Source organism: Rhineura floridana, chromosome 21 (genome assembly GCF_030035675.1).
Source record: "Rhineura floridana isolate rRhiFlo1 chromosome 21, rRhiFlo1.hap2, whole genome shotgun sequence".
Lineage (NCBI taxonomy): Eukaryota > Metazoa > Chordata > Lepidosauria > Squamata > Rhineuridae > Rhineura > Rhineura floridana.
The window spans coordinates 15,970,669-15,993,068 of NC_084500.1; the positions used below are offsets into that span (position 1 = coordinate 15,970,669).

General features: G+C 43.2%; 1 protein-coding gene across 1 annotated transcript in view; it reads right to left on the bottom strand.

Moving 5' to 3' along the window:
• LOC133374207 (uncharacterized) overlaps positions 1-22,400 on the bottom strand; it is a 39,416-nt gene that overhangs the window by 11,381 nt on the left and 5,635 nt on the right. Inside the window, exons 4-8 of the mRNA XM_061604797.1 lie at positions 21,441-21,585; positions 19,903-20,107; positions 13,541-13,680; positions 9,301-9,482; positions 1,052-1,109 (exon numbers count right to left, since the gene is read on the bottom strand). Coding sequence (XP_061460781.1) covers positions 1,052-1,109; positions 9,301-9,482; positions 13,541-13,680; positions 19,903-20,107; positions 21,441-21,585 — 730 coding nt within the window. The remainder of the gene's footprint in view (positions 1-1,051; positions 1,110-9,300; positions 9,483-13,540; positions 13,681-19,902; positions 20,108-21,440; positions 21,586-22,400) is intronic.

Genomic DNA, 22,400 nt, shown 5'->3' on the forward strand with positions numbered 1-22,400 from the left:
CTGTCTCTCTCTCTCTCTCTCTCTCTGTCTCTCTCTCTCTGTCTCTCTCTGTCTTTCTGTCTCTCTCTCTCTGTCTCTCTCTGTCTTTCTGTCTCTCTCTCTCTGTCTCTCTCTGTCTTTCTGTCTCTCTCTCTCTGTCTCTCTCTCTCTGTCTCTCTCTGTCTTTCTGTCTCTCTCTCTCTGTCTCTCTCTGTCTTTCTGTCTCTCTCTGTCTCTCTCTGTCTCTGTCTCTCTCTGTCTCTCTCTGTCTCTCTCTCTGTCTCTCTCTCTCTCTCTCTCTCTCTCTCTCGCTCACACACACACACACACACACACACACACACACACACACACACACACACACACACACACACACACACACACACACACACACACACACACACACACACACACACACACACACACACACACACACACACACACACACACACACACACACACACACACACACACACACACACACACACACACACACACACACACACACACACACACACACACACGATGTGACAAGATATTAACCAAAAAGGTACAGGCAGGGGCTTTGGTCTATTGCCAAGCTAAAGAAATAGAACCACCACATGTCATTAAGTTTGCCAGAAGCAGGATTAATCCTGTAAATTTGCACATGCCATGTTAACAACTGACCAAATAAAGTAGGGCTGGAAGTTTTAACCGGTTTCAATGACTAGATCAACCACGAAAAGATTATGACCCCTCTGGATAATCAACTAAAGCTTCAGTTAAGGCTTTTGGCCCTAGAGGTCAATCAACTAAAGTTTCAGTTGATTAACCACCAGGCAAAAGGCACACTTGTCTAGCTGAGTAGTTATTTTTTACAGTGGTATTCCACCTTTAATAAAAATGATCAGGCTAGGACTTTGGCGAACCACCCTTACTAAGAGAGTTTCTAACAACAACCCCCTCTTCTGCCTAAAGAGAGGCCATTCTCAAAAAATGCTGTTATTCAGAAGCTTCCCCTCGCACTCCCAGCCCATTATTATTCATCCAACACCTTATATAAAAATCTCTCATTTTATTTGGTACTTACGGCACTCGGCACCCCTTGAAACAAAGGCGCATTGTGCACCCCACTTCTCACATAGTTTCTGTAATAACAAAAGGGCAAAGACAGGAAAGATGAATCAAATGTGTAATCTCAGTTCCCCGTCTTTTCATCTGAAATTTACTATTAATACAGTTCCTCCTCATACTGCATACACTGAATTGGAGTTTAATTAGATGGTAACCAGAGGGGTTTTTGTGCTTATGAGGTAATAAATACTCCTCGAGCTAATAAACTCCAAGGCAGCAGGAGTGGTTATTAATCTCCTGAATATATATTATACAAAAAGTTAACAAGTTAGCAAGAAGAGCCCCCTCAAGTTATTACTGTTAATACGTGGACACAGCTATTGATTGAATAACTTGGGTAAAAGGTTGAAGGTTTTTCTTCAAACCAGCTGAATGAAAGGCACACAGAAAGGTGGGTCTGACTCCGGATGGGCAAATCTGTCAATTTCAGTTTTTCTCAATTTCTCAATCTTGAATCCAGTCTTCCACACTTCCATACCAGTTTGCAATAAAAATATGAATACTGATCAACATTTTATGATGAATTTCACCTAATATACACTTTTTTGTATATAGTTTTGCCTAACACACCCATTTTTGCAAAGCAATTTTCCCTAATATAATGCAGTTTTGGATGTTAGTTTCACAAATCAAGCTGAGGACAGGAATGTGTGCTGGCAGGGTTATCCTCAGAGTCTGCAGATTTATTTGTTTCATTTTATTTATTTATTTATTCAGATGGGGGTAAGGCTATGTCTTCCAGCTGGGAGGGCATAAAGGTGGCCCCTTGGGAATGACACCTTGAACCCGCTCCTTGTCTGTGTCTTCTTCCATCCTCTGCAAGATCCCAGAGTTTGGGGGGGGGGGTCATGACAGCCTCAAATTAAAAAAAAAAACCTCAGTCTGCTCCATTAGCACCCCACAAAGTACTGCTGACCAAAGTGACTGACTTGGGCTACTGATGTTGTTGGGTCACCCCCTTTACACAATTTGTCTCTTCGATGAGATTTAAAAATCCAGGTTTGGAGTATGCACAGCCTTGGTCCACAATGATGCTGACATCTGCAAGTTTAAATATCATAGCACCAAGAGCCAAACCTGCCACAGACCCCAGTACATTCCGCCCCCTTCTCCCACCTTCGCCACCCAGGGCCGCCTTAAGTGTTCCAAAGGTTCTTTGCATAGCGTAGCACTTCAAGGATTTAGAAACTGTTTCTGACTGTCAGGATTTATATCCCAAACGGCTGTGCCAAGACGTCATGGGAATCAAACAGCTATTTGGGGAACACCATAATCTATTAACTTCTCATCGGGTCATTTTGATTCCAGCAGCTTCTCAAACAGTAACATAGCATGCATGCACGCACACACACCACTCCAGAGCAAACTCAAGACAACTGTGTTCCCAGGAAAGGAAGCATCATGTCCAAGCTGCAGATTTGTCCCAGAGGTCTCATACAGACAGACATTATATTTTTCTGTCTTGGCCGCTGTAACAAGAGGAACCTGCTGACCTAATTCTATGGACTACCTAGAAATGCTTCAGTAGAGGCATGGATGATTGGCAACTAGGGATGGGTGAGAAATTCGATTCAGATCACATTTCAAGGCGAATCTATCACATTCACACTTTCTGAAACATGAGAATTGAAACACAGCCATCCTTCAAAATTTGCACTGATTTGAATTTCGCCACACAGTTCGCCAACCCAAAAAATGTTTACAAAAATGCATATGTCAGGGGAAAGTGTGAATAAAAATGAATACACGAAGGAAAATAACATACAAAGATATGTTTTATAAGAAATGGCTTGCAAAAATGCGTACAACAGTCAAAACTGCCTACAAAAATGTGTTTACTATGAGAAATTTGCACTAAAATGCTAAAGTTTTAGTGAGGATTTTTGTTGCTTTAAAAAACTCACAAATTGTTGCAGAAACATGGAGAACTAAATTTAAGACTGGAAAAATGAGAAACTGAGAGAACCAGAATTGACATTTCCTTCTATCCCTATGGGCAACTGGCAGCCTTTAGGCCCAAAAACCCCAAACTGCCAAACCCAGAGGCCAAAGAATGAAGTGTTGTGGTCTGAGAAGCACCTGTGGAAATAGGATTTGGCAGCAGGCATGTGAAGTGGGGCAGACTGGGGCCTGGCTACATATGGGGGGGCACTGGGTGGTGGCAAGGGTTTTACTCCATACTAGGTATACAGCTCGGAGAGGAGCGATACCAGGGACGGGGAACCTGCAGTCCTTCCACTGCTGCTAGACTATAATGCCCATTATCATTGGCTGTGCAGGCTGGGGCTGATGGGAGCTGGAATCCAACAACATCTGGAAGGCCACGGGTTCCCTGCCTCGTGCAAAGGTTCCCAGTTCAGTTCCTGCCATCTCTAGTTCTTTTTTTTTAAAAAAAGGACCAGTTAGCACAAAGGTGGGGAACCTTTTTCAACCCAAGTGGCTATTCCCTGCTGGATGCCATTCCAAGAGCCACATGTCAATGGCGGCTGGGGGAAAGTGGGCACAGCAACTTTTAAAAAAATTATTGTACATTTTATACCTCACCTTTTCTCCAAGGAGCTCAAGGCGTGGCATATACGGTTCTCCTCCCTTTCCATGCTATCCCCACAACAACCCTGTGAGGTAGGTTAGGTTGAGAAACGGTGACTGGGTCACCAAGCAAGCTTCATGGCTGAGTGGGGATTGGAAACCAGGTCTCCCAGGTCCTGCTCCAACACTCTAGCCACTAGACCACACTGGCTAATGTCAATGTCACCTTTGTATGGCAGGGTAGTTTCTGCACATGCACAAGCACACCTCTCTATCCTCCATCCAGGGAAGCAAGAGGCATTATCGGAGTTCAAGGACATATTCCAGCCTGGCGAAAACACTTAGGGGACCAAAGCAGGATCAGTGACAGGTATGGCCTGGGAAGAGTTTCAAGGCAGAGGCTTGCAGGGCCACGGCTGGCCCCTAACCCTCAGGTTCTCCACCCCAGAGCCAGTGGGGATGGGAGAGACCTCTGTGCCCAAGACCCCAGAGAACTGCCACCAGTCAGGAGAGACAATACTGGGCGTGGTCAGTGATGTGTTGTAAGTAGGGATGGAAAGAACTGTCAGTTTCCATCCTCTCCTTTTCTCACTGTTCTAATGTTAAATTCAGTCCTCTACATTTCTGGAACAATCTGAGATTTTTTTTAAAAAAAATCCTCATGAAAATTGTCCATTTTAGTGCGAAAAATATACGCATTTTTGTAAATATTGTTTAGTTGGCGAACTGCATCCCAAAATCCTAATAAATGTGAATTTTGAAGGATGGTTGTGTTTTGGTTCTCATATTGTTTCGGAAAGTGAGCTTTTGATAAATTCTGCTGGAAATGCGAACTGAATCAAAATTCTCATCCATCCCTAGTCGTAAGGCAGCTTTCTATGTTTAACTCAGTGGGTGTAGCACTGGCTTTGCATTGCAGCAGGTCCCCAGTTCCATCTCTGGAATCTTCAGCTAAAAGGATCAGGCAGCAAGTGACGGGAAAGGCCTCTCTCTGCCCAAGACCCTGGAGAGCTCCAGGGAGGAAGGGTGGGATATAAATTTAATAAATAGATAGATAAAGTAGATTAGACAGATAGACAGAGCTGCTACAAACAGAGTTCCTGGGTAAGACAGCCAGACCGGTTACAAGGCAGCTTGTTTTCCACTGAACAGGCCAAAAAAAAGTTTTTTACCAAAAAAAAGTTGGTAGAGCAGGAATGGGGAAGCTGTGGCCCTCCAGATTTTGTTGGACTCCAGCACCCATCAGCCCCAAACCAGCAACGCCAATGCTTAGGGATGATGGGAGATGTAGTTGAGTGACATCTGGAGGGACCACAAGTTTCTTCATCCCTGTGGTAAGGCAGCAACACACACACAAAAGCCTGGGCTGCAGCAATTTGCCAATATCCTTACAGGGAAGGGCCACTGCTCAGTAGTAGAGCATCTGCATTGCATGCAGAAGGTTCAGTCCCCAGCATCTCCAGGTCGAACTGGGGGAGGCTCCTGCCTGAGATCCTGGAAAGTCACTGCCCGTCAGCGCAGGCAATACTGAGTTAGATGGACCAATGGTCTGAATCAGAATAAGGCATGACTCCCCATAAAAGTAAGTTGTAAGTCGCTTTGGGTTGCTTTGCAAGGAAAGTGACTGAATAATAACCATCACCACCACCACCACCACCAAAGGATGGCAATTCCAGAACAAAGGGCCAGCGTGGAAGCAACCACTGAAAACCACCACTTGCAAAAGTTCAAGCTTTTTAAAATTCCAAGACGCATCTATTTCCTCCAAAACAAAAGTGATCTAACTTCCCAGTATTAAACCTTCCGGCAGCATGTTATTCATAGAACCAATGCAGATGGCTTTACCCTCCGGATATAAAACAGCTGGATCTTTGGGGAATGTTTTTAAAGGTCTTGGGATAACTGCATTAGGATATCAAACTCTTGTTATGGCATATCTGACATTTATTCCTAGTTTGGGAACAGGAAAATTACCAAATAAAAATTGGCTTTTTATTTGGGATTTTTTCCCCTATGAGCCTCTGCTAAAATGGAAGACGGCAAATCGTCAAATTTATTCAAGTTTTTCTTGTCAACAATATCATTAACCAAATCCCTCAATTTCAAAGTTAATAAAAGCATCTGGGTTTTCTAGCACAGCAAGACCAGCTTGCATATTTAAAACCACATACATAGATGAATTTGCATTGGACCAAATTTGCATATTAATGAAGGACTAATTGCTCTTTGCAGTCAGTTTCATGCATATGAATTTACTATTCGTTTTTTTGAAAGCTTGAATAGATCCAGCAAAAATGGCAAAAACTTTTTCAAACAAAAAACAAAAAGCTACAGATATATTTGAGAGACAGAAAAGGAACGGATTCTCAGATTACATTTTAAAGGTTTCACCAATACTTTCATTTTTGCTCTCTCTCTCTCTCTCTCACACACACACACACACCCCAGGCCTACCTTATAAAGGCTGTTGGATAAGTGTGGCCCTTCCCTAACCTAACCAAAATTTAAGAGGTTTTATTGCCCATTATTAAAATCTTACCTCTAACTGGTTTGCAACAACCTGTAGGGTGGTATCCAGTCCTTATAACTCAAGAGACCCTCCAAACCCCAACTGACATGGCCTGAAACTCTGCTCACATCTCAAGTGTTGGCTTTGGAAAGCTTTGGAAGGACTGTCCACCAGGGTAGACTGCTGCTACCCTGTCTCCACCACTACCTAATCTGACATGCAGCTGATTGGGCCGTCAGGCAGATATAGTCCCGGATCAAGGTCAATACCCTGCCCTGTGCCCATGGGCTGCTTTGCAGAGAGCAGGGGGGTTTAAACTTTTAAAAGTGCTTGCACATCCCCTCCATTGGGGCCAGAAGGTGGGTCTACAGCAGTAGTCCCTTCACTGAGGCTGCAAGGAGAGATATACAGAGGCTCTAAAGTAGGGCTGAGGGAACTTGTGGCCGTCCAGATGTGGTTGGACATCAACTCCCATCAGCCCCAGCCAGCATGGTTTAGGGGTGGAAGAATCTATCCATTTCGCTTCTCTGTTTCTCATTTTCCCAATCTTATAGTCATTTCTCCAGGTTTCTCTAGCAATTTGTGTTTTTGTTTTAAATTCTCATGAAAAGTCTTCAGCATTTTAGTGTGAATTTCTCCTAATAAATATACTTTTGCAGGCAATTTCTCCTAATATAATGTAGTTTTGTATGCTATTTTTACTAATATATTCATTTTTACAATCACTTCCCCTGATATATGCATTTTTGTAAACACTGCTTGGTTGGAGAACTGCATTGCAACATTTGGATAAGTGCAAATTTTGAAGGATTCTGTGTTTCAGACGTCGTATTGTTTCGAAAGTAAGAATTTGATAAATTCGGCTTCAAATGAGGACCGAATCAAATTTCTCCCCCATCCCGACTAATGATCAGAGATTATGGGAATTGCAGTCTGACCATATCAGAGGGCCACAAGTCCCCCCACCCCTGCTCGACAGACTACCTTGATTTTGACCCCCTTGGCCACATCACTGAAAGGGAGCACAGTCTTGATTGTTCACCCTTGAAAACAGCCTTACTTGCTATCTATTAAGAATTTTTCCTAAGCGCTCAAAATATTTCAAATGTATTTACCTGCTATCTTTACAAGATACTACAAAATGGGGCTCAGGCTGAGAGAGTAATGGTTCAGCTCAAAAGAAGCCAGTGCGAAGATAACCTAGATAGCTGACAACTCATTCACAGGAACAAAGGAAGCTGCCTTATACTGAGTCAGATTATTGGGTCCATCTAGCTCCCTATTGCCTACTCTGACTGGCAACAGCTCTCCAGAGGCATTTCCAGTCCTACCTGGATAGGCTGAGAATAGAACTTGTGACCTTCTGCATACAAGGCAGATGCTCTACCACTGAGCTATGGTCTTGTGGTTGCAGCATGAACACAGTCACCACAGTCCTTTCTCCTTGCAGGTATACTGAAGGAACAGCAGGTGACATCTCATCACTTTGCCCGCTCAAGGCAAGCAGCAGCATTTGCAACTCTCTTCTGTGTTTTCTCTTGAATTTTTTCATGTTTCGTCTGGGAGGTAATTCAGTCTCTGGGAGGACAGTTAAGCATCCGCTCTGGATATATAAAACCCTGGCATTTTGCACGCTGAAAACCAGCAAACTGAACAGTGAATATATCTCCTCCTCTCCTGAGATAGCCTGCTTATAGTTCAGTTGCAGATGCAGTGATAACCCATCCAGATATTAGGCACTGCAACAGATTAGCTCCCTCTTTAAATGGTATTTGGAATCACCAGGCATTTTCTCTACCGGTGGTCTGGTTCCTACAATAGCATTATCTCACTGAAGAGGATTGTTTCAAGTTTCCCAAAGTGACCACTGCGTCACATCCACACCACACATTTAAAGCACATTGCTTACCCCAAAGAATCCTGGGAACTATTGCTTGTTAAGGGTGCAGGGAACGATAGCTCTGTGAAGGGTAAACTACAGTTGTCAGGATTCTTTGGGGGAAGCCATGTGCTTCAAATACATAGTGTGGATGTGACCATAGTCTGTGGTGCAGTTAGTTGATAATTATGAACTCAGGAATGAATGGCCTTAGGAACATAGGAAACTGCCCAAGTCGGACCATTGGTCCATCTAGCTCAGTATTCTCTGCACCAGCCTTTCCCAACCAGTGTGCCTCCAGATGTTGTTGGACCACAACTCCCATCAGCCTCAGCCAGCATTGCCAATGGTCAGGAAATATGGGAATTGTGGTCCAACAACATCTGGAGGCACACTGGTTGGGAAAGGTTGGTCTACACTGATGACAAGCAGCTCTCCAGTGTTTCAGAGATGGGTTCTCTCCCAGCCCTGCCTGCAGATATTGGGGATTGACCCTGGGACCTTCTGCATGCAAAGCAGATGCTGTACCCAATGAGCTACAGCCCTTCCCCTGGGTTCTCCTCTTCAGATGCCAACATGCATTACTTCTCTTACTTCAAAATGTGGCAAAATGTGTTTGGGGACCCTCCTGATCATTCAGCTGATTGGGGCGTTGGACGTCTGCCCCATAGTCCTGTCCTAATGGCACCACCTGACTTGACACCGACAGCCCAGAGTAGACCACTGGTGAGGTACTGTAGGCCAAACCCAGAAAATGTGTGGTATGAAAAGTTCTGGGATATGCACCGACTGGAAACAAAGCAATATGTTCGCTGCAACACTCTTGGAGGCACAAACTATATTTAAAACATAATTGCTTATAACCACCCCAATACCATCATGAGCACAAATCATAATGAATGTACAGTAAAAAGGGCATCTGGAAGGGCACTGTGATGCCACCTGAAACAATACAAGTGCATGGCCCTGGGACAGGTTTTGGGAGTAGCTGACTGGCCCGGATAAGATGCTGTCAACATATGCGTTACTCTTTAAATATCTAAGGCTGCAATGCCATGCACACCTATCTGGCAATAAGCCTCATTGAAGACAATGGGTCGTAGCCAAGTCACTTCGACTCAAAGGAGACCCACTGGAATTAATGGACCTAAGTTAGCCAAGTGCATTAATTTCAGTTACTCTGAGCATGAGTAACATAGGAAACAGACCTAATGGGACTTTCCAGTAAACATGCATAGGATTGCACTGCAAGTCTTAAAAACATGGTGGCATCTAGTTTTGCATTCACCTGTCGAAGAACGGAACAGCTGTCCACCCCAGTTGGGATTGTTTATTAAGCTCGACAACCTGGCCAGAACGTGGTGTTATCGTGCCTGGTCTTTGTCCACTGGGATCCGGGGTATAAATAACATCCAAGCCATATATCTGGACTAGCAGAACACTGTGATCATCGAGATAAGGATGCAAAACCTACAATAAAGCACAGAAGAGTTAGAGGGAAGTAAAGCAAAGAAGTGGTACCAGACCCAAGGAACATTTTTTTAAAACTGAATACAATGACATGAGGATATAGGAAGCTGAAAAGGGATTCAGAAATGTAAAATTCAACATATCCTGGGGGGGGAATTAACTGACTTCTTATCTGAAGATAAACAGCCAGGTCATGACTCTAGCTTTACAACTCAATTTGGACATGAACATAACAGCAAGGCAAACACTGGATCAGCAAGGAATGTTTGTTTATACATTTATCTTTCCTTCCAGTAGTTTAAAAATAAGCCTCTGGAAGCAAAATAATAATAATTAAACCCTGCATGAATTTTAAGAACAATGGCAATACTCTGGGGACATACAGGGTGTGTGAGTGTGTGTTAGTCATGTCACAGGCACTAGCCAATCTCTGCCATCTGCAGCTGGTACTAGCCAATCAGCAATCCTCCACAGGTGGTACTAGCCAATCAGTGTCCCTTGCAGTCAGCTTCCGAGCCTACAGAAATGATTTTTCAGCACTGGCCCCTGGAGAATAATAGCTATGTTTGGAATGAACAAGATGATGACACTTCCAAACCAGCCCCACAGCTCTAAGGATGTCATGTCCATCTTCACTCTAATTCTAAGCTCCATGACTAGCTGTTAAGGCATGCCTTGAATGGGAAAATAAGTCTCAGGTCAACAGAAACATTACCCATTTAAAACAGCAAACACACCTTCTCAGTCTTGAGAAAATTCTAAGACATAAGAAGATCAGCAGATAGTATGCTTGTAGGACACTGAAAATTATGAGGTTATGGTGTGATGTTTTTATTCTACATTCTGAGGTAAAAGGGAAAGTGGGACTTTGACTGATACAGCTCATTCCAGAGTTGCTAAATGCACAGAGATACTTTAAACCGTCTCTTGAAATCATCACTATAGAGCTAAATCTTGTGCAGGCAACTGATGGGCAATTTGATTCTCCTTTGTAGAAGGGAGTAGTTCTCAGCAGTTAACCAAGATTTCATTTCTGTGCACAACAGATGTTTGGGATGTTTCAGGAGTATCATAAATAGCAGGAACTGCAATATATTTAGGAAAGCTGATCTCAGTTTAAATGCTCATTTTGCAAACGAGGAGGGGTTTTTTTTGGGGGGGGGGTCCTGTGGGAAAATGCCTGCAGGAACTTTTCCTTTGCGATGCATTCACATAAACATGCTAGACCTCTGAAGTGGGCAGGCTGAAGGACTACCTAACGAATAGGGATGTTGGAGAATTCTGACAAAAACAAAAGTGGAAATTGCTGATGTTTGATTACCTTTCCCTCCCCTTCCCCCATTTGTATTGTTTCCTTTGCAATGAAGCTGCTCACTGGGACAGAGTATTGCCTATCTGTTTGCCTGGGCATTTATAAGATGTTAGCCTGTCAGAAGGCGGGTGCACAAGGAAATTTTGTACTATGGTACACTTCCTCCTCCATCTGGGAAGAAGTTCTGGAATTTGTAAGAGCCATTTTCAGCGAAGTCTTGTGGAATCTTCCTTTTTTTTAAAAAAGTGTATTAGCTGGAATAGTAAGGAACAGCAGCTGGAATGGGCAGTAATTTTTGAAGAAGTAGAATCAAATGCAGATCCAGAAACCTGGCCACTCCAGACCACATTAAGCCTTTGCCTTCAGAATCTACTAACTTTTCCAGCCCAGGATATACTTGATGCCCCCTTTGTGTGATTTTTTTAGAAGAAAAAAAATCTATTATCAAGGATGGGCAATCTGTGGCCCTCAGTGTTGTTTCATGTTACCCCGGTCTTAATTTGATATGAGCTGCAAATATGGGAAAGGCAGGGAAAGGGGGGTTGGGGGGAGACGAGAGAGAGAGAGAGAGAGAGAGAGAGAGAGAGAGAGAGAGAGAGAGAGAGAGAGAGAGAGAGAGAGGGAGGGAGGGAGGGAGGGAGGGAGGGAGAGATGCCTTGCCCATTTCTGGCTCTGCCCACTGCTAACATGTGCCTCCCATCAGACTTCCTTCCCCTCCACCCCCACCCCCAGAGACTGCAGCTCTCAACAGTAAAAGGTTGCCCACCCCCTGATCTATACCCATTCCAGACGGCCACCCAGCCAAACAGGGCTAAAGGTCTTCTTCTGCCTTCAGGGAAACAGCTGCTTAATCCAACTGCAGTGCTGGCATGAAACAACAGGCCCCACTTTAGAGAGCCCACGGCATGGTCAAAAGCCATTTCCCTGCAATGGCAGACTTAGTTATTTCTTTTCATATCAACAGTTAAATAAATTGGTACCCATTTTCCTTGAGGTTCTTTAACGATTTACAGGGCAAATGTCTGCACTCTTTTCCACACCGCCCAGGAGTCACTTGGCAGACATGGTGAATGCAAGGAGGCAGTGAAGGCTAGCCCATTAGGGCAAATGGGACACTGCCCTAACAACCGAAATCTGCCCTCAGCCAGCCAGCCTTCTTACTTACATCCGGTCTAAGGGCTGGCACTGCCTACCAGATTCTTCCTCCTCTGTCCTAGTTTTGCCCTTGCAGAACTCAGCAAGGAGGAGGATGGGGACAAAAATAAAATTAGTTGGCTCTGAGTGTCATCAAGTCTGGCTCCACCTACTGTTTGGGCTCCCTGCCTTCCACCCTACCAGTCCCAATGGGCACCAGCCACCACTGCAAGGTGGCAGTTTGGCTACTCTGTACCACAGATGGGTCAGTCCACTTTGGCGATCTCTGTAGGCTTGAAAAATTGAGTTGTTGCATTAGGAATTTTTCTTCTCCTCCCCAGTGTTGAGGCAGCTCAGGTAACTGCATGCTTGCAGCCCCCTTAAGGATTCTGGCTAGTGTATTCACATAATAACCATCAGCTGGTGGGGGAGGGAATAAAAAAACACCAGTAAGTTAAATATACATATACTTATTTACACCAGTAAGTTAAATATACATATACTTATTTACACCAGTAAGTTAAAATGATACTTTTTGTTTGACCACAGAAAAAACAGAAAAATCCTTTCTACTTCCAACTTTACTTCCTGTAGAACAGGGATGCAGGAATGAGCAGGTGCTGATCGTCCTACTCCTCCGAGATCCCTGTCACCTCTTATGCTCCACCCTCCAAGGAACACGTGCAAATACCATGAACTTGTGAAAGGTAAAAAGAGAGGCCGCTGCTCCCCTGTTTATGGGCAAGTCTCTTATACGGGCAAGATTTACATCTGCTAGGCTATCATCACAAAACAAAGATACAATCTTCTTCCTAACATCCAGACCATTCTTCAAGATGTCGTTTCTTTTTCTGCATCATCCATTCTTGAAGATTGCATACATCTTGACCTAAGCAAACATGGGCTTGGCTGACCCCATCTCTTGTATTGGCTACACGATAAGAAATGGACAAACTAATCGACCTTCTCGTCCTATCATTCTGAGAGACTGCAAAAAAGCAGCAGCAGTGATAAATCCCTCTTATTTGCAGGGTTTACAGGGTGTCACGGATTACGTAGCCAAAATGGCACCATCAATGCTGTTGTTTACTATGATCACAGACCTATTTTTTAAAAAACATGTATAAGGGGGAGTATCAGCTGAGTGGGGGGAACCCTACGGTTTCCAGAAGTATATAAAAAATAGAATAAAACTGTAAAGGGGGGGGACAAGCAGCTAAGTGAGGTCTGAGTATGCTCAGTGGATACGGAATGCTATCTATCTGTTGGAGGGAGAAAAATGAGGAAACCAGGAGAGAGGGGGGAAACGGAATGGAGTATCATGGAGGAAGATGTGGCTGATTGGAACAAAGGGAACACTACAAACCCCAACATTCTGTTGCAGGATCCACTTGTACTTATGCTATTTACTTATTATATTTGCATCCCACCTTTCTCCCGTGGAACTCAAGGTGGAGTAGACAGAGATTCCCAACAGTCTTCCCACCCAGGCACTGACCTGCTTTGCTTAAGCCAGATTATTGCATCACATATATTCAAACTATAGGTCTTAAAACTGATGGTTATACTTTAGGGGGAGGAAAAGAAACACAAATAATATCCTTTCAGGTACCTTTAAGCCCAAAAGCTTGCTCGATTCGGACACGGACTCCAGCCTCCTGCCGATAATGCATTTCAGAAGTTGCTGCGGTGACAAACGTCCCCGCTCGCCTAACATTTCTACACACCAGGCTTTCAGCTGATCGGGCAGAACTGCATGGACCAAGGAGTAAGAAAATGGGAAACAGTAGCAACACCAGGAGGATGAGCACCATTTGACAATGCTTAGAATTAGAGGTGCTGGAGAATTCTGTCAGAAATGGAAAGAGGAGCGAAAATTGCTGCAATTTGCATGTTTGACAGAGTTCAAGAACAGAAATTACCCAAGCAAATAACAGTGGCATTTGGTACTGCTGTTTGTTTTTAGTCCGCAAATGTTATGTAAATAATTACGTTATTTCCTGCATTGTTTTTGACATTTCCCTTCCACTTAAATTGATTACATTATTTATTTATTAAATGTAACATCCCACCCTTCCTCCCAAAGGAGCCAAACACATCAGTAATGTAGAATACAATTAGAACTTCTAACAGTTCTGAAAACAGTTAAAAGCTTCTGGAAAACTAATTGTGTGAATTTCAGCCATAGTGGAAGCCAAACTGTAGCAGAATGGAAACAGTGCTAATTATGATGAACACAGGATGAGACAGAAATCACTGCCTCCTTACGCCCCTGCTTGAAATACCCAGTAATGCAAGGGTGGGGAGCCAATGTAGTCCTCCAGATGCTGCTGGACGTCAACTCCCATCAGCCCCGGCTAGCATCGCCAATGGGTCAGTAACGGTGAGGGCAGGAATCTGCAACATCTGGAGGGCCACATCTCCCCCCACCCCTGCACCAGCATCTAATATGCTTCAATGCACTAGCGCTAGTCAAGGATATACTAAGAAAAATGTTTAGCATTTATATGTTGCTGCTGAGTGTTCAACGCACGCCGTATGCATTGCCTTAACAGTCTTCAACAGTATGCTCAGTTCCAGACACCTCCTACTTTCCCTTTAATGTATGTCTCTGCACATAGCAGGAATTTGGTGGAGGGACCACAGCTTAGTGGTAAAGCACCTGCTTTGCATGAGGAAGGTTGCAGGTTCAATCCCAGGCATCTCCAGGCTTTTTGTTTTTAAAGGATCAGGCAGCAGATGATGGGAAAGGTTATCTGTCCTCAACTTTAGCCAGTTGCTGAGAGTAGACAATACTGGACTGGATGGTCAAATAGCCTGATCTGGAAGAGGTCTGATACTTATATGCCTGTGGAGATAACCACAGGTGTCCAATGCACTTAAAGGAGCTACTTACGCAAAGTTACAGGCAGTACTGCAGCCTTTGGTATCCTGTAACCCTCCTAATGTTTTGAACTACAATTCCCATCAACCTCAGCCAGCATTGGCTGGGGCTGATGGGAGTTGTAGTCCAAAGCATCTGGAGGACATGAGGTTGATGAAAGCTGCCCTCCTGTAACTAAGCCAGTAACTAAACCTAGGTAATCATCACTGAAATAAGCTTCAGAGTACAAGGAGGTGTCACTGTGACCTAGCAGACCGCCTTCGTACCTCTGCTTTGCTTCTTATTCATTAGCTGCATCGCCATATCCAGCACAAGGGCTGGGAAGCTGTTGTCCCTCTGAAAGCTCGAGATAATCTCCAGCTCTGAACTGCTGGGTTTCGCTCCATCAGTGAAATAGTATCCTGACAAGTAACTTGGGGGAGGCACCGGAAGCTGAAGGGGAGAAAAAGAAGAACCCAACACCGTCAACCAGTAGATGTGAAACACTTTGGGGATGACCTAATAAAAGTGGACAGTGGTCGTCCAGTTTGCTTAACTTGGGGGTTGCCAATGTGGCTCACACAGGGACCAGTGTGGCCCCACAAGTACCTCACATGGCTCTTCTCAGTAAAATATCCTCTCAAAAATCCCTAATGTGCAAGACAGTGTTTGCTTTTCCTGCTCAGATCCTGTTTGCACTAGCTCAGCCTCTCCTATGTTGAAGCCATTCGCCACGTCCCCATGGCAGCCATTTTGTGTTTTGCCACACCCACATGGCAGCCATTTTGCAACCGGTGCCAATGGCACTTTCTCAACATTCCAAATGTGCCCACTGTCCCAAAAAGGCCAACCCCCTTCACAACTAATCAAAAATGATAGCCTCTTTGGCAACCCCAATACAATTCATCTAATAGCATAATTTAGGTAATTCAGCTAATCTAAGCATACACCAATAAAAGCACACCGAAAACAAAGAATGTGTAAATGAAAGCTGACCTGGCTTCTTATTGGTAGACCATCTTGCCCGTGCCAGAGACCATCTTGGCTGCAAGTGCTGCAAGACCCTCCCCTTGACTGCTGGCCTCTTTCCATCTGGCCTGGGAGGGTGGGGCCCTGAGTGATTGCAGCTATAAAAGCTACTACTGCCTGGAGATGCCAGAGACCACCTTAGCCCAACATTTAATTCTGGAGGTCAGTTATTTTTACTGTTATTGGGATTATGTTTTTGTATTCTGTTGTTGGATCTTATTATGAATTATAGGGGTATAGTTTCAATTTACTGTATATTTCTTAATGAGATGTTTTCTTTATTGTTTGACTATCTGAGTTTTGTTTTGTAACTGAGTTAATTATGTAATTTTGTCGTGTTGTGAGCTGTCTTGAGCCTAGATTACTATGGAAAAGCAGCCTACAAATAACCCATGACGATGATGATGCTTTTGGCTACTAGCTACTGTCATCTAAATTTGGTTCTTCTTTTGGTGGTTCTTCCAGAAGTCAGGGGAGGACAGGGTAGAGCTCCGTAAGATTAAACATGGCGCAGAGAGGGAGTCATTTTTCTCCCTCTCACCTAACACTAGAAGTACGGCTGTCCAATGAAGCTGAATGTTGGAAAATTCAGGACAAAAGTACTTCCTCACACAGCAACAGCACACAGTTTAACTTTGGAACTTGCTCCCAAAAGAGGTAGCGGTGGCTGTCAACTTGGATGGCCTTGAAAGGAGATTAAATCCAGGCAGGAGAAAGCCTGCCAGTGGCTACTAGCCACTACCTCAAAGGCAAATGATAAGAGTGCTCTTGCACTCAATTCCTTCCCATGGACTTGTCACAGGCATCTGGTTGGACACTTGAGAGAACAGGATGCTGGACTAGATGGGCCGATTCAGCAGGGATCTGCTTTTGTTCCATTTCTGGAGACTGACGGGACTCATTTATGTCCATCTAATACCAGGCAGTTGTGACATTGGGGGGGGGGGGGGGCGCACCAGATACTGTTCTAAGGACCCTCCAACCCTCCATTATTCATTTATTTAAAGCAGGTGTGGGGAACCTTTGGCCCTCCATATTTCATTATTTATTAAATTTATATCCCGTTCCTCCTCCCAGAACAAACCCAAGGTGGCAAAAAAAAAACACACACTAAAACATCTTTAAAAATAAATCTTTAAAACATCTTTTGTTAAAAAAACACCCTAAAACAATTCCAACACAGATGCAGATGTTGCTGAACTATAACACCCATCAAACCTGGCCCTTGGCCATGCTTGCTAGGGTTGATGGGAGCTGTTGTTCAGCATCATCTGGATGATTAAAGGTTCCCTACACCTGACTGAAAGCACATATTTAAAACCAAAAAGGCTCCCAAAGCAACTAACAGATAGTTATATAAAACAACACAGTTCACACATTCAGGCCTACATTCTAAAAGACCCAGCGCAAAAGGAAAAAGGGGTGGGGAGGGAAGAGGAAAGCAAGGAAACTCCGCTATCAAATTCTTGATATTACAACGTTTTTATAAATGATCAGCTGAAACGGAGACAATCCAGGGAGAAGAGGAGCCAAATGGAGCTCAGCGGAGGAGCTCTGGTCAATGTTATTGATAATGCTACAAAGTATTTCTACTTCTTCTACTGAAAATTCCTCAAAATTGTTAAACTGCAGTGAAGAGAAACAAGGCAAGCTCTCAGTAAGGGCTAAAGTCATTTTTTAAATTTATTTAACCCATTGATATCCTGCCAAGGTGGCTAACGGCAATGGCAAACGCCAATACGACTTGCCTGAGCTTGTGGTAAGAGTCGAATCAGAAGAGTACAGCAAGGAACAATCGGGTGGCGAGTCAGCAAAGATGGGGTGAGTGACAACGGTCCGTCCTCCAGGAAGCCGGTTCTTAGTTTTAGCTGAAAGCCTCCCACATTTAATTCTCCTTCAGCATTAAAGACACGGATCATGCAGCTTCCTACAGTCATCCACAAAGGGGAAGCTTTGGGGTTCTGTTTGTTTTACTTGACTCTTTGGTCTTGGCTAAAAGGCCAAGAAACTATTATCATTTGATTTTTAAAAAGCATTTCAAACGTCTCCAAATCAGGCTTCCCCAACCTGGTGCCTTCCGGAGGTTGCTGGACTCCATCTCTTATCATCCCCAACCAGCATGGCCAATGGGTCAAGGTTGGATGATGGGAAGTGTAGTCCAGCATCATCTGCTAAGGAAGAAGGCTGCACTGAGGTTAGAAACCAGCGGCTCTGCTTGTGAGCGAAAAGATGCACTGAATCTTGTTAGCTTTCTAGTGTTTTGTGCCTTGTTCGTTCTTTTATATAAAAACAAACAAACAAACCTGCTGCTGTATTCTAGAATGATGGTTTCAATTATTTCTTTCAGGCAACTGTCTTGAAAAATGCTTCTCTTCTAGATCAGTAAACTGGATGATGACTCCCTTTATCGCATATTCCCTAGCCGGATGCCTTGTTTATGTGCCTAAGTTAAAACTGCATTTGCCATCTGCCAGTCCAATTTGTGTCTGCAATGATTCCAACTTTTTTTTATTATTTTGCATCCAGTGGCAAAGTAAAGATGTAGAAGTCCAGTTCTGCAGCATTTTCACATTCAAATGACAGCTGCAGTTTGGTGCCCAGGACATTTCTCCTGTGCCTACTGCCGGTAAAAAAAAAACAACCCTCGGTGAAATATTTTCCCATGTGTGAGGTGATCAGGACTCATTCAGGCTCTCAGTAGCTGCTGGAGATGGAGTCTATTATGTATTTATTTATTTATTTAACTAACGAGATTTATATACCACTTAATCAAAAAACCAGCAACACAACCCTCTAAGCAATTTATAGAAAATAATATAAAATCTCAAGAAAATCAACAGACTTCAAAAACAACCAGACATAATGAAATTATCAAAATACAGACAAAATCTAAAATCAAGAGTTTAAAAAACAAATATATGTAATAAAATTACATGTCTGGGTAGCCTTGCCTGCCTAATATCAATACCCAGGAAATTCCAGAGTGCTGCCATGCTAAAAAATGGATTTCTCACAAACGTTATACAGCACTTGCAGAAGTGCCAATTCTTCAGACTGAAGTGCTCAGTAGGGCACATAGGAGGTAGGGTCATCCTTTGAGTAAACTGGTCTAAGGGATGTCAGGTGGGGATTCACCAGTGTGTTGCTACTTCGCTCTCGCCACTTGTGTTCCCTGGCAACTGGAATTCGAAGGTTTACTGCCTCTGGCAATAGAGGTACAACAAAACCATGTTGATATGCTATGAATTTTACATGCTGAAGAAAACCACCCATTGCGAATTTCCCCCCCTAAGTTGCTAAAAGTATTTGAACTAGAAATATTTGATTGGGAAAATAAAAAAACTAAAGTATGATTTAAGTGCAAACATATTCAAAGCTCTACTTGGACACTTATTTTTATTGTGACACTTTTAAGTATTTTAAGACACGATGACTCAAAAGCATTCATAAAGCCAATAATGCTTTAGGATGTTGAATGTTTGAAATGTATGTTTTGATGTTTTTATTGTGATTTCATTGTACTTTATAGTTGTAATAATTTTATGCTGTGCACCGCCCAGAGAGCCTTCGGGCTTTGGGCAGTATAAAAATTGAACAAAATAAAATAAATAAATAAATAAATAAAATAAAAGAGGGACTGACAAGGAGATCAGCTAGACCAATAAGAAAGCCTCTTAACAGCAATAGGCCAGAGCAAGTCATGTGATAATCCCTGTTCTCTACTTGTGGATTTGGCTTCATGAATGGTCTCAGTGTTTAAGATTCTCTGCTCCTGCTTCTCCTTGCGCCACACTGGAACTGAAAGGACGTGACTCAGCAGCAAGAGTCCACCACCCTCAGGCAAACGCTATCAAGGAAGAAATGTGAAGCAGTGGTGGCTGTCGGCTCCATGTCAGTGGGGCAGTGGGATCCGCTCTGGGTTTTAGTCTGAACTTTCTGCACTTTGAAACTTCAGACTAAAGCCCAGAGTAGATTACACTGCCCCACTGACATGCAGCCAACAGCTGCCACTGATGTGAAGGGAAGGTAATGACGCCTGGGAAGCTGAGTCATTTGGAAAAACGGCTTCTTGGTACAGTTACCTAGTAGAACGAGGTCTCCAGAATCAATATCTACTGTATGAACTTGAAACAGGAGCCAGGTGTTGATATCCATCCCATCTGGAACTCCGCCACTTATCGCTGCTCGGTACTGGAATTCTGGATTTCGAGATGAACTCTCAAGAACCGGAAATGCCAAGAAAGGGTGCAAGATGCATAAGTCAGAATTCTTGAAATGACCTGTTACCTAATGGGGGAGAAAATATTTATTTGGGGATTACTGTCACAGGCAGGTATGTACACACAGATGTATACACACCCGCAGACACCCACCATATTGGAGTTTCAGATGTATGCTATTGTATTCCTGACCTCACTTGTTCTGAATTATTGGCGCAAACAGCAATATTGAGTAATCCTTCCTAGTCCCCCATCCACTCTCCACTGATTCAAGCTCACTTCTGTGCTAAATCAGTCCAATTAACTCTTATTTTCTCACCAGGTACACTTTTCAATGCAAAATTTTCACACAAGTAGACCTACACCATAGTTCTTTGAGGATATTGTTACCTGCATGATAGTAAATAAAATGGACTGCCTTCAAGTTGATCCCAACTTATGCCAACCCTATGAATAGGGTTTTCATGGTAAATGGTATTCAGAGGTGGTTTAATGTACCCAAATATTAACACACATATCGTTTACATTTTTTTTTTCTGTACTCAAAAAGCACCAGGTCAAAATATATCCCCACAAATTTCAATCCTTGTAAGCGGTATACTTTTAGTAGTAATAATAAAAAAATGACACCATCCAACAGAGCATACTGGGGTAAAAAAAAATCACTCAAACTGATCCAGGGGATCAGATTTAAGAGACCATACTGAGTTTCCTTTCTGAAAAACAAAGAGAGACTACGGCAAAAATATCAATTTTGCTTACTCTCAGTTTCTCATTTTTCCAGTCTAAAGTTCAGTCTCCACATTTCCAGTCTTTTTGCAATTTTTTAAAAAGTCCTCATGAAAGTGAACCAGCATTTTAATGCAAATTTCTCCCAATGCACATATTTTTGCAAAGCAATTCTCCCGAATATAGTTTGTATGTCGTTTTCACTACTATATACATTTATATACACTTTACTCAAGTATATACATTTTTGTGCACATCACTTGACGGGTGAACTGTAAAATTCTGAAAGTGAAAATCTCACTTGTTAGGATTGGCTGTATTTTGGTTTGCAACTTGTTTCGGAAACTGCAGATTACGCAAGTCAGTCTTTAAATTAATTGCTGTAAACCGCCCAGAGAGCTTCGGCTATGGGGCGGTATATAAATGAAATAAATAAATATGAACGGAATTGCATTTCTCCCCCATTCCTAGACAAAAACTATCCTGGACAAAAATTATGATTGACTGTTCAGTGGTGCTTTTCAAAGGAAAACCGATCCATCAAAATCAAGCAAACATTTCCCTTAGGGCAGTTTACTATGGCAAGAAACACTGGAATTAGGTTTGGGATAGTAAAATGTCACAAAAAAGGTCTATGTATGGGGGGGTTGTTTCTGCTGAAGAAAGTTTACCTTTGTGATTGTGGCATTGTCAGGTATATAATGAAGCGCATCTATATACAGATCAAACGGCTGGTTTACTGTCGGAGGATTTGGCAGCACGGCACTGGGATCGTGTGGGACCCAAGGAGGATAGAGAAAAGAGGGTCCTTGAAACCTGGTCGATATAAACAAGCATAGGAAACACAAGCTTAACAAGTGAAAATGTTTTAAATGATGGTTGTGTTCTTCCACTGAATACTTGGTGCTGGGACTCACTTGTAGGGAGAGTGCTCTTGCACTCAGGTCCTCTCTCGGCCCCCTTCTCTCTGCCCCACACATCAAAGAGAAGCCCTACCAAAGTAAAAACTGGTAACAAATAATTTACAAGTGGAACCCGCAACAAAGTGTTGCAGCATACAGTGTTATTATTCAAGATTATAACCGCTCCACTGAGTCTCTTCTCCCCTCCCCCCTGATTTTCCATTTGCCCTTCATTAACATTCCATGGTCACTGAACATGACCAGCTCCCAAAGGGCTTTTTCAGGTGTTGCAACACCCCTTAGGGGTCTTTGTACTGCAAATGGCAGGGGTGGTCTCAGACTCCTGATACTTCCCTTCTTGTGAGTGGGTGGTGCCGTTTTGGTGGCATAACCGACAGCCCTCATCCCTGAACATCAGAAATAGAGAGAATGATTTAATTTGTTTAAACTAGTGATGGGCTTCATTTCTGCGACAATAGGATTTGCCATCAGATTATCCATTATTTCTGATATTCTCTATCTTTCCGGAGAGGATTTAGAAGTCACAACTCTCGTTTAATTGCGGTGGTAAGGGTTTTTTTATGAGTATCTTAGGAAACTGAGAGATAGAAAGCAGGAGGGGGGAAGATGCTGACGTGATGGGCAATTATCTGCCTAATTTGCACTTGAAAAGGAATGTAAACAGGCAATCATTACAGAGATCAGAATAAAGATCGATACTAGTGGAGG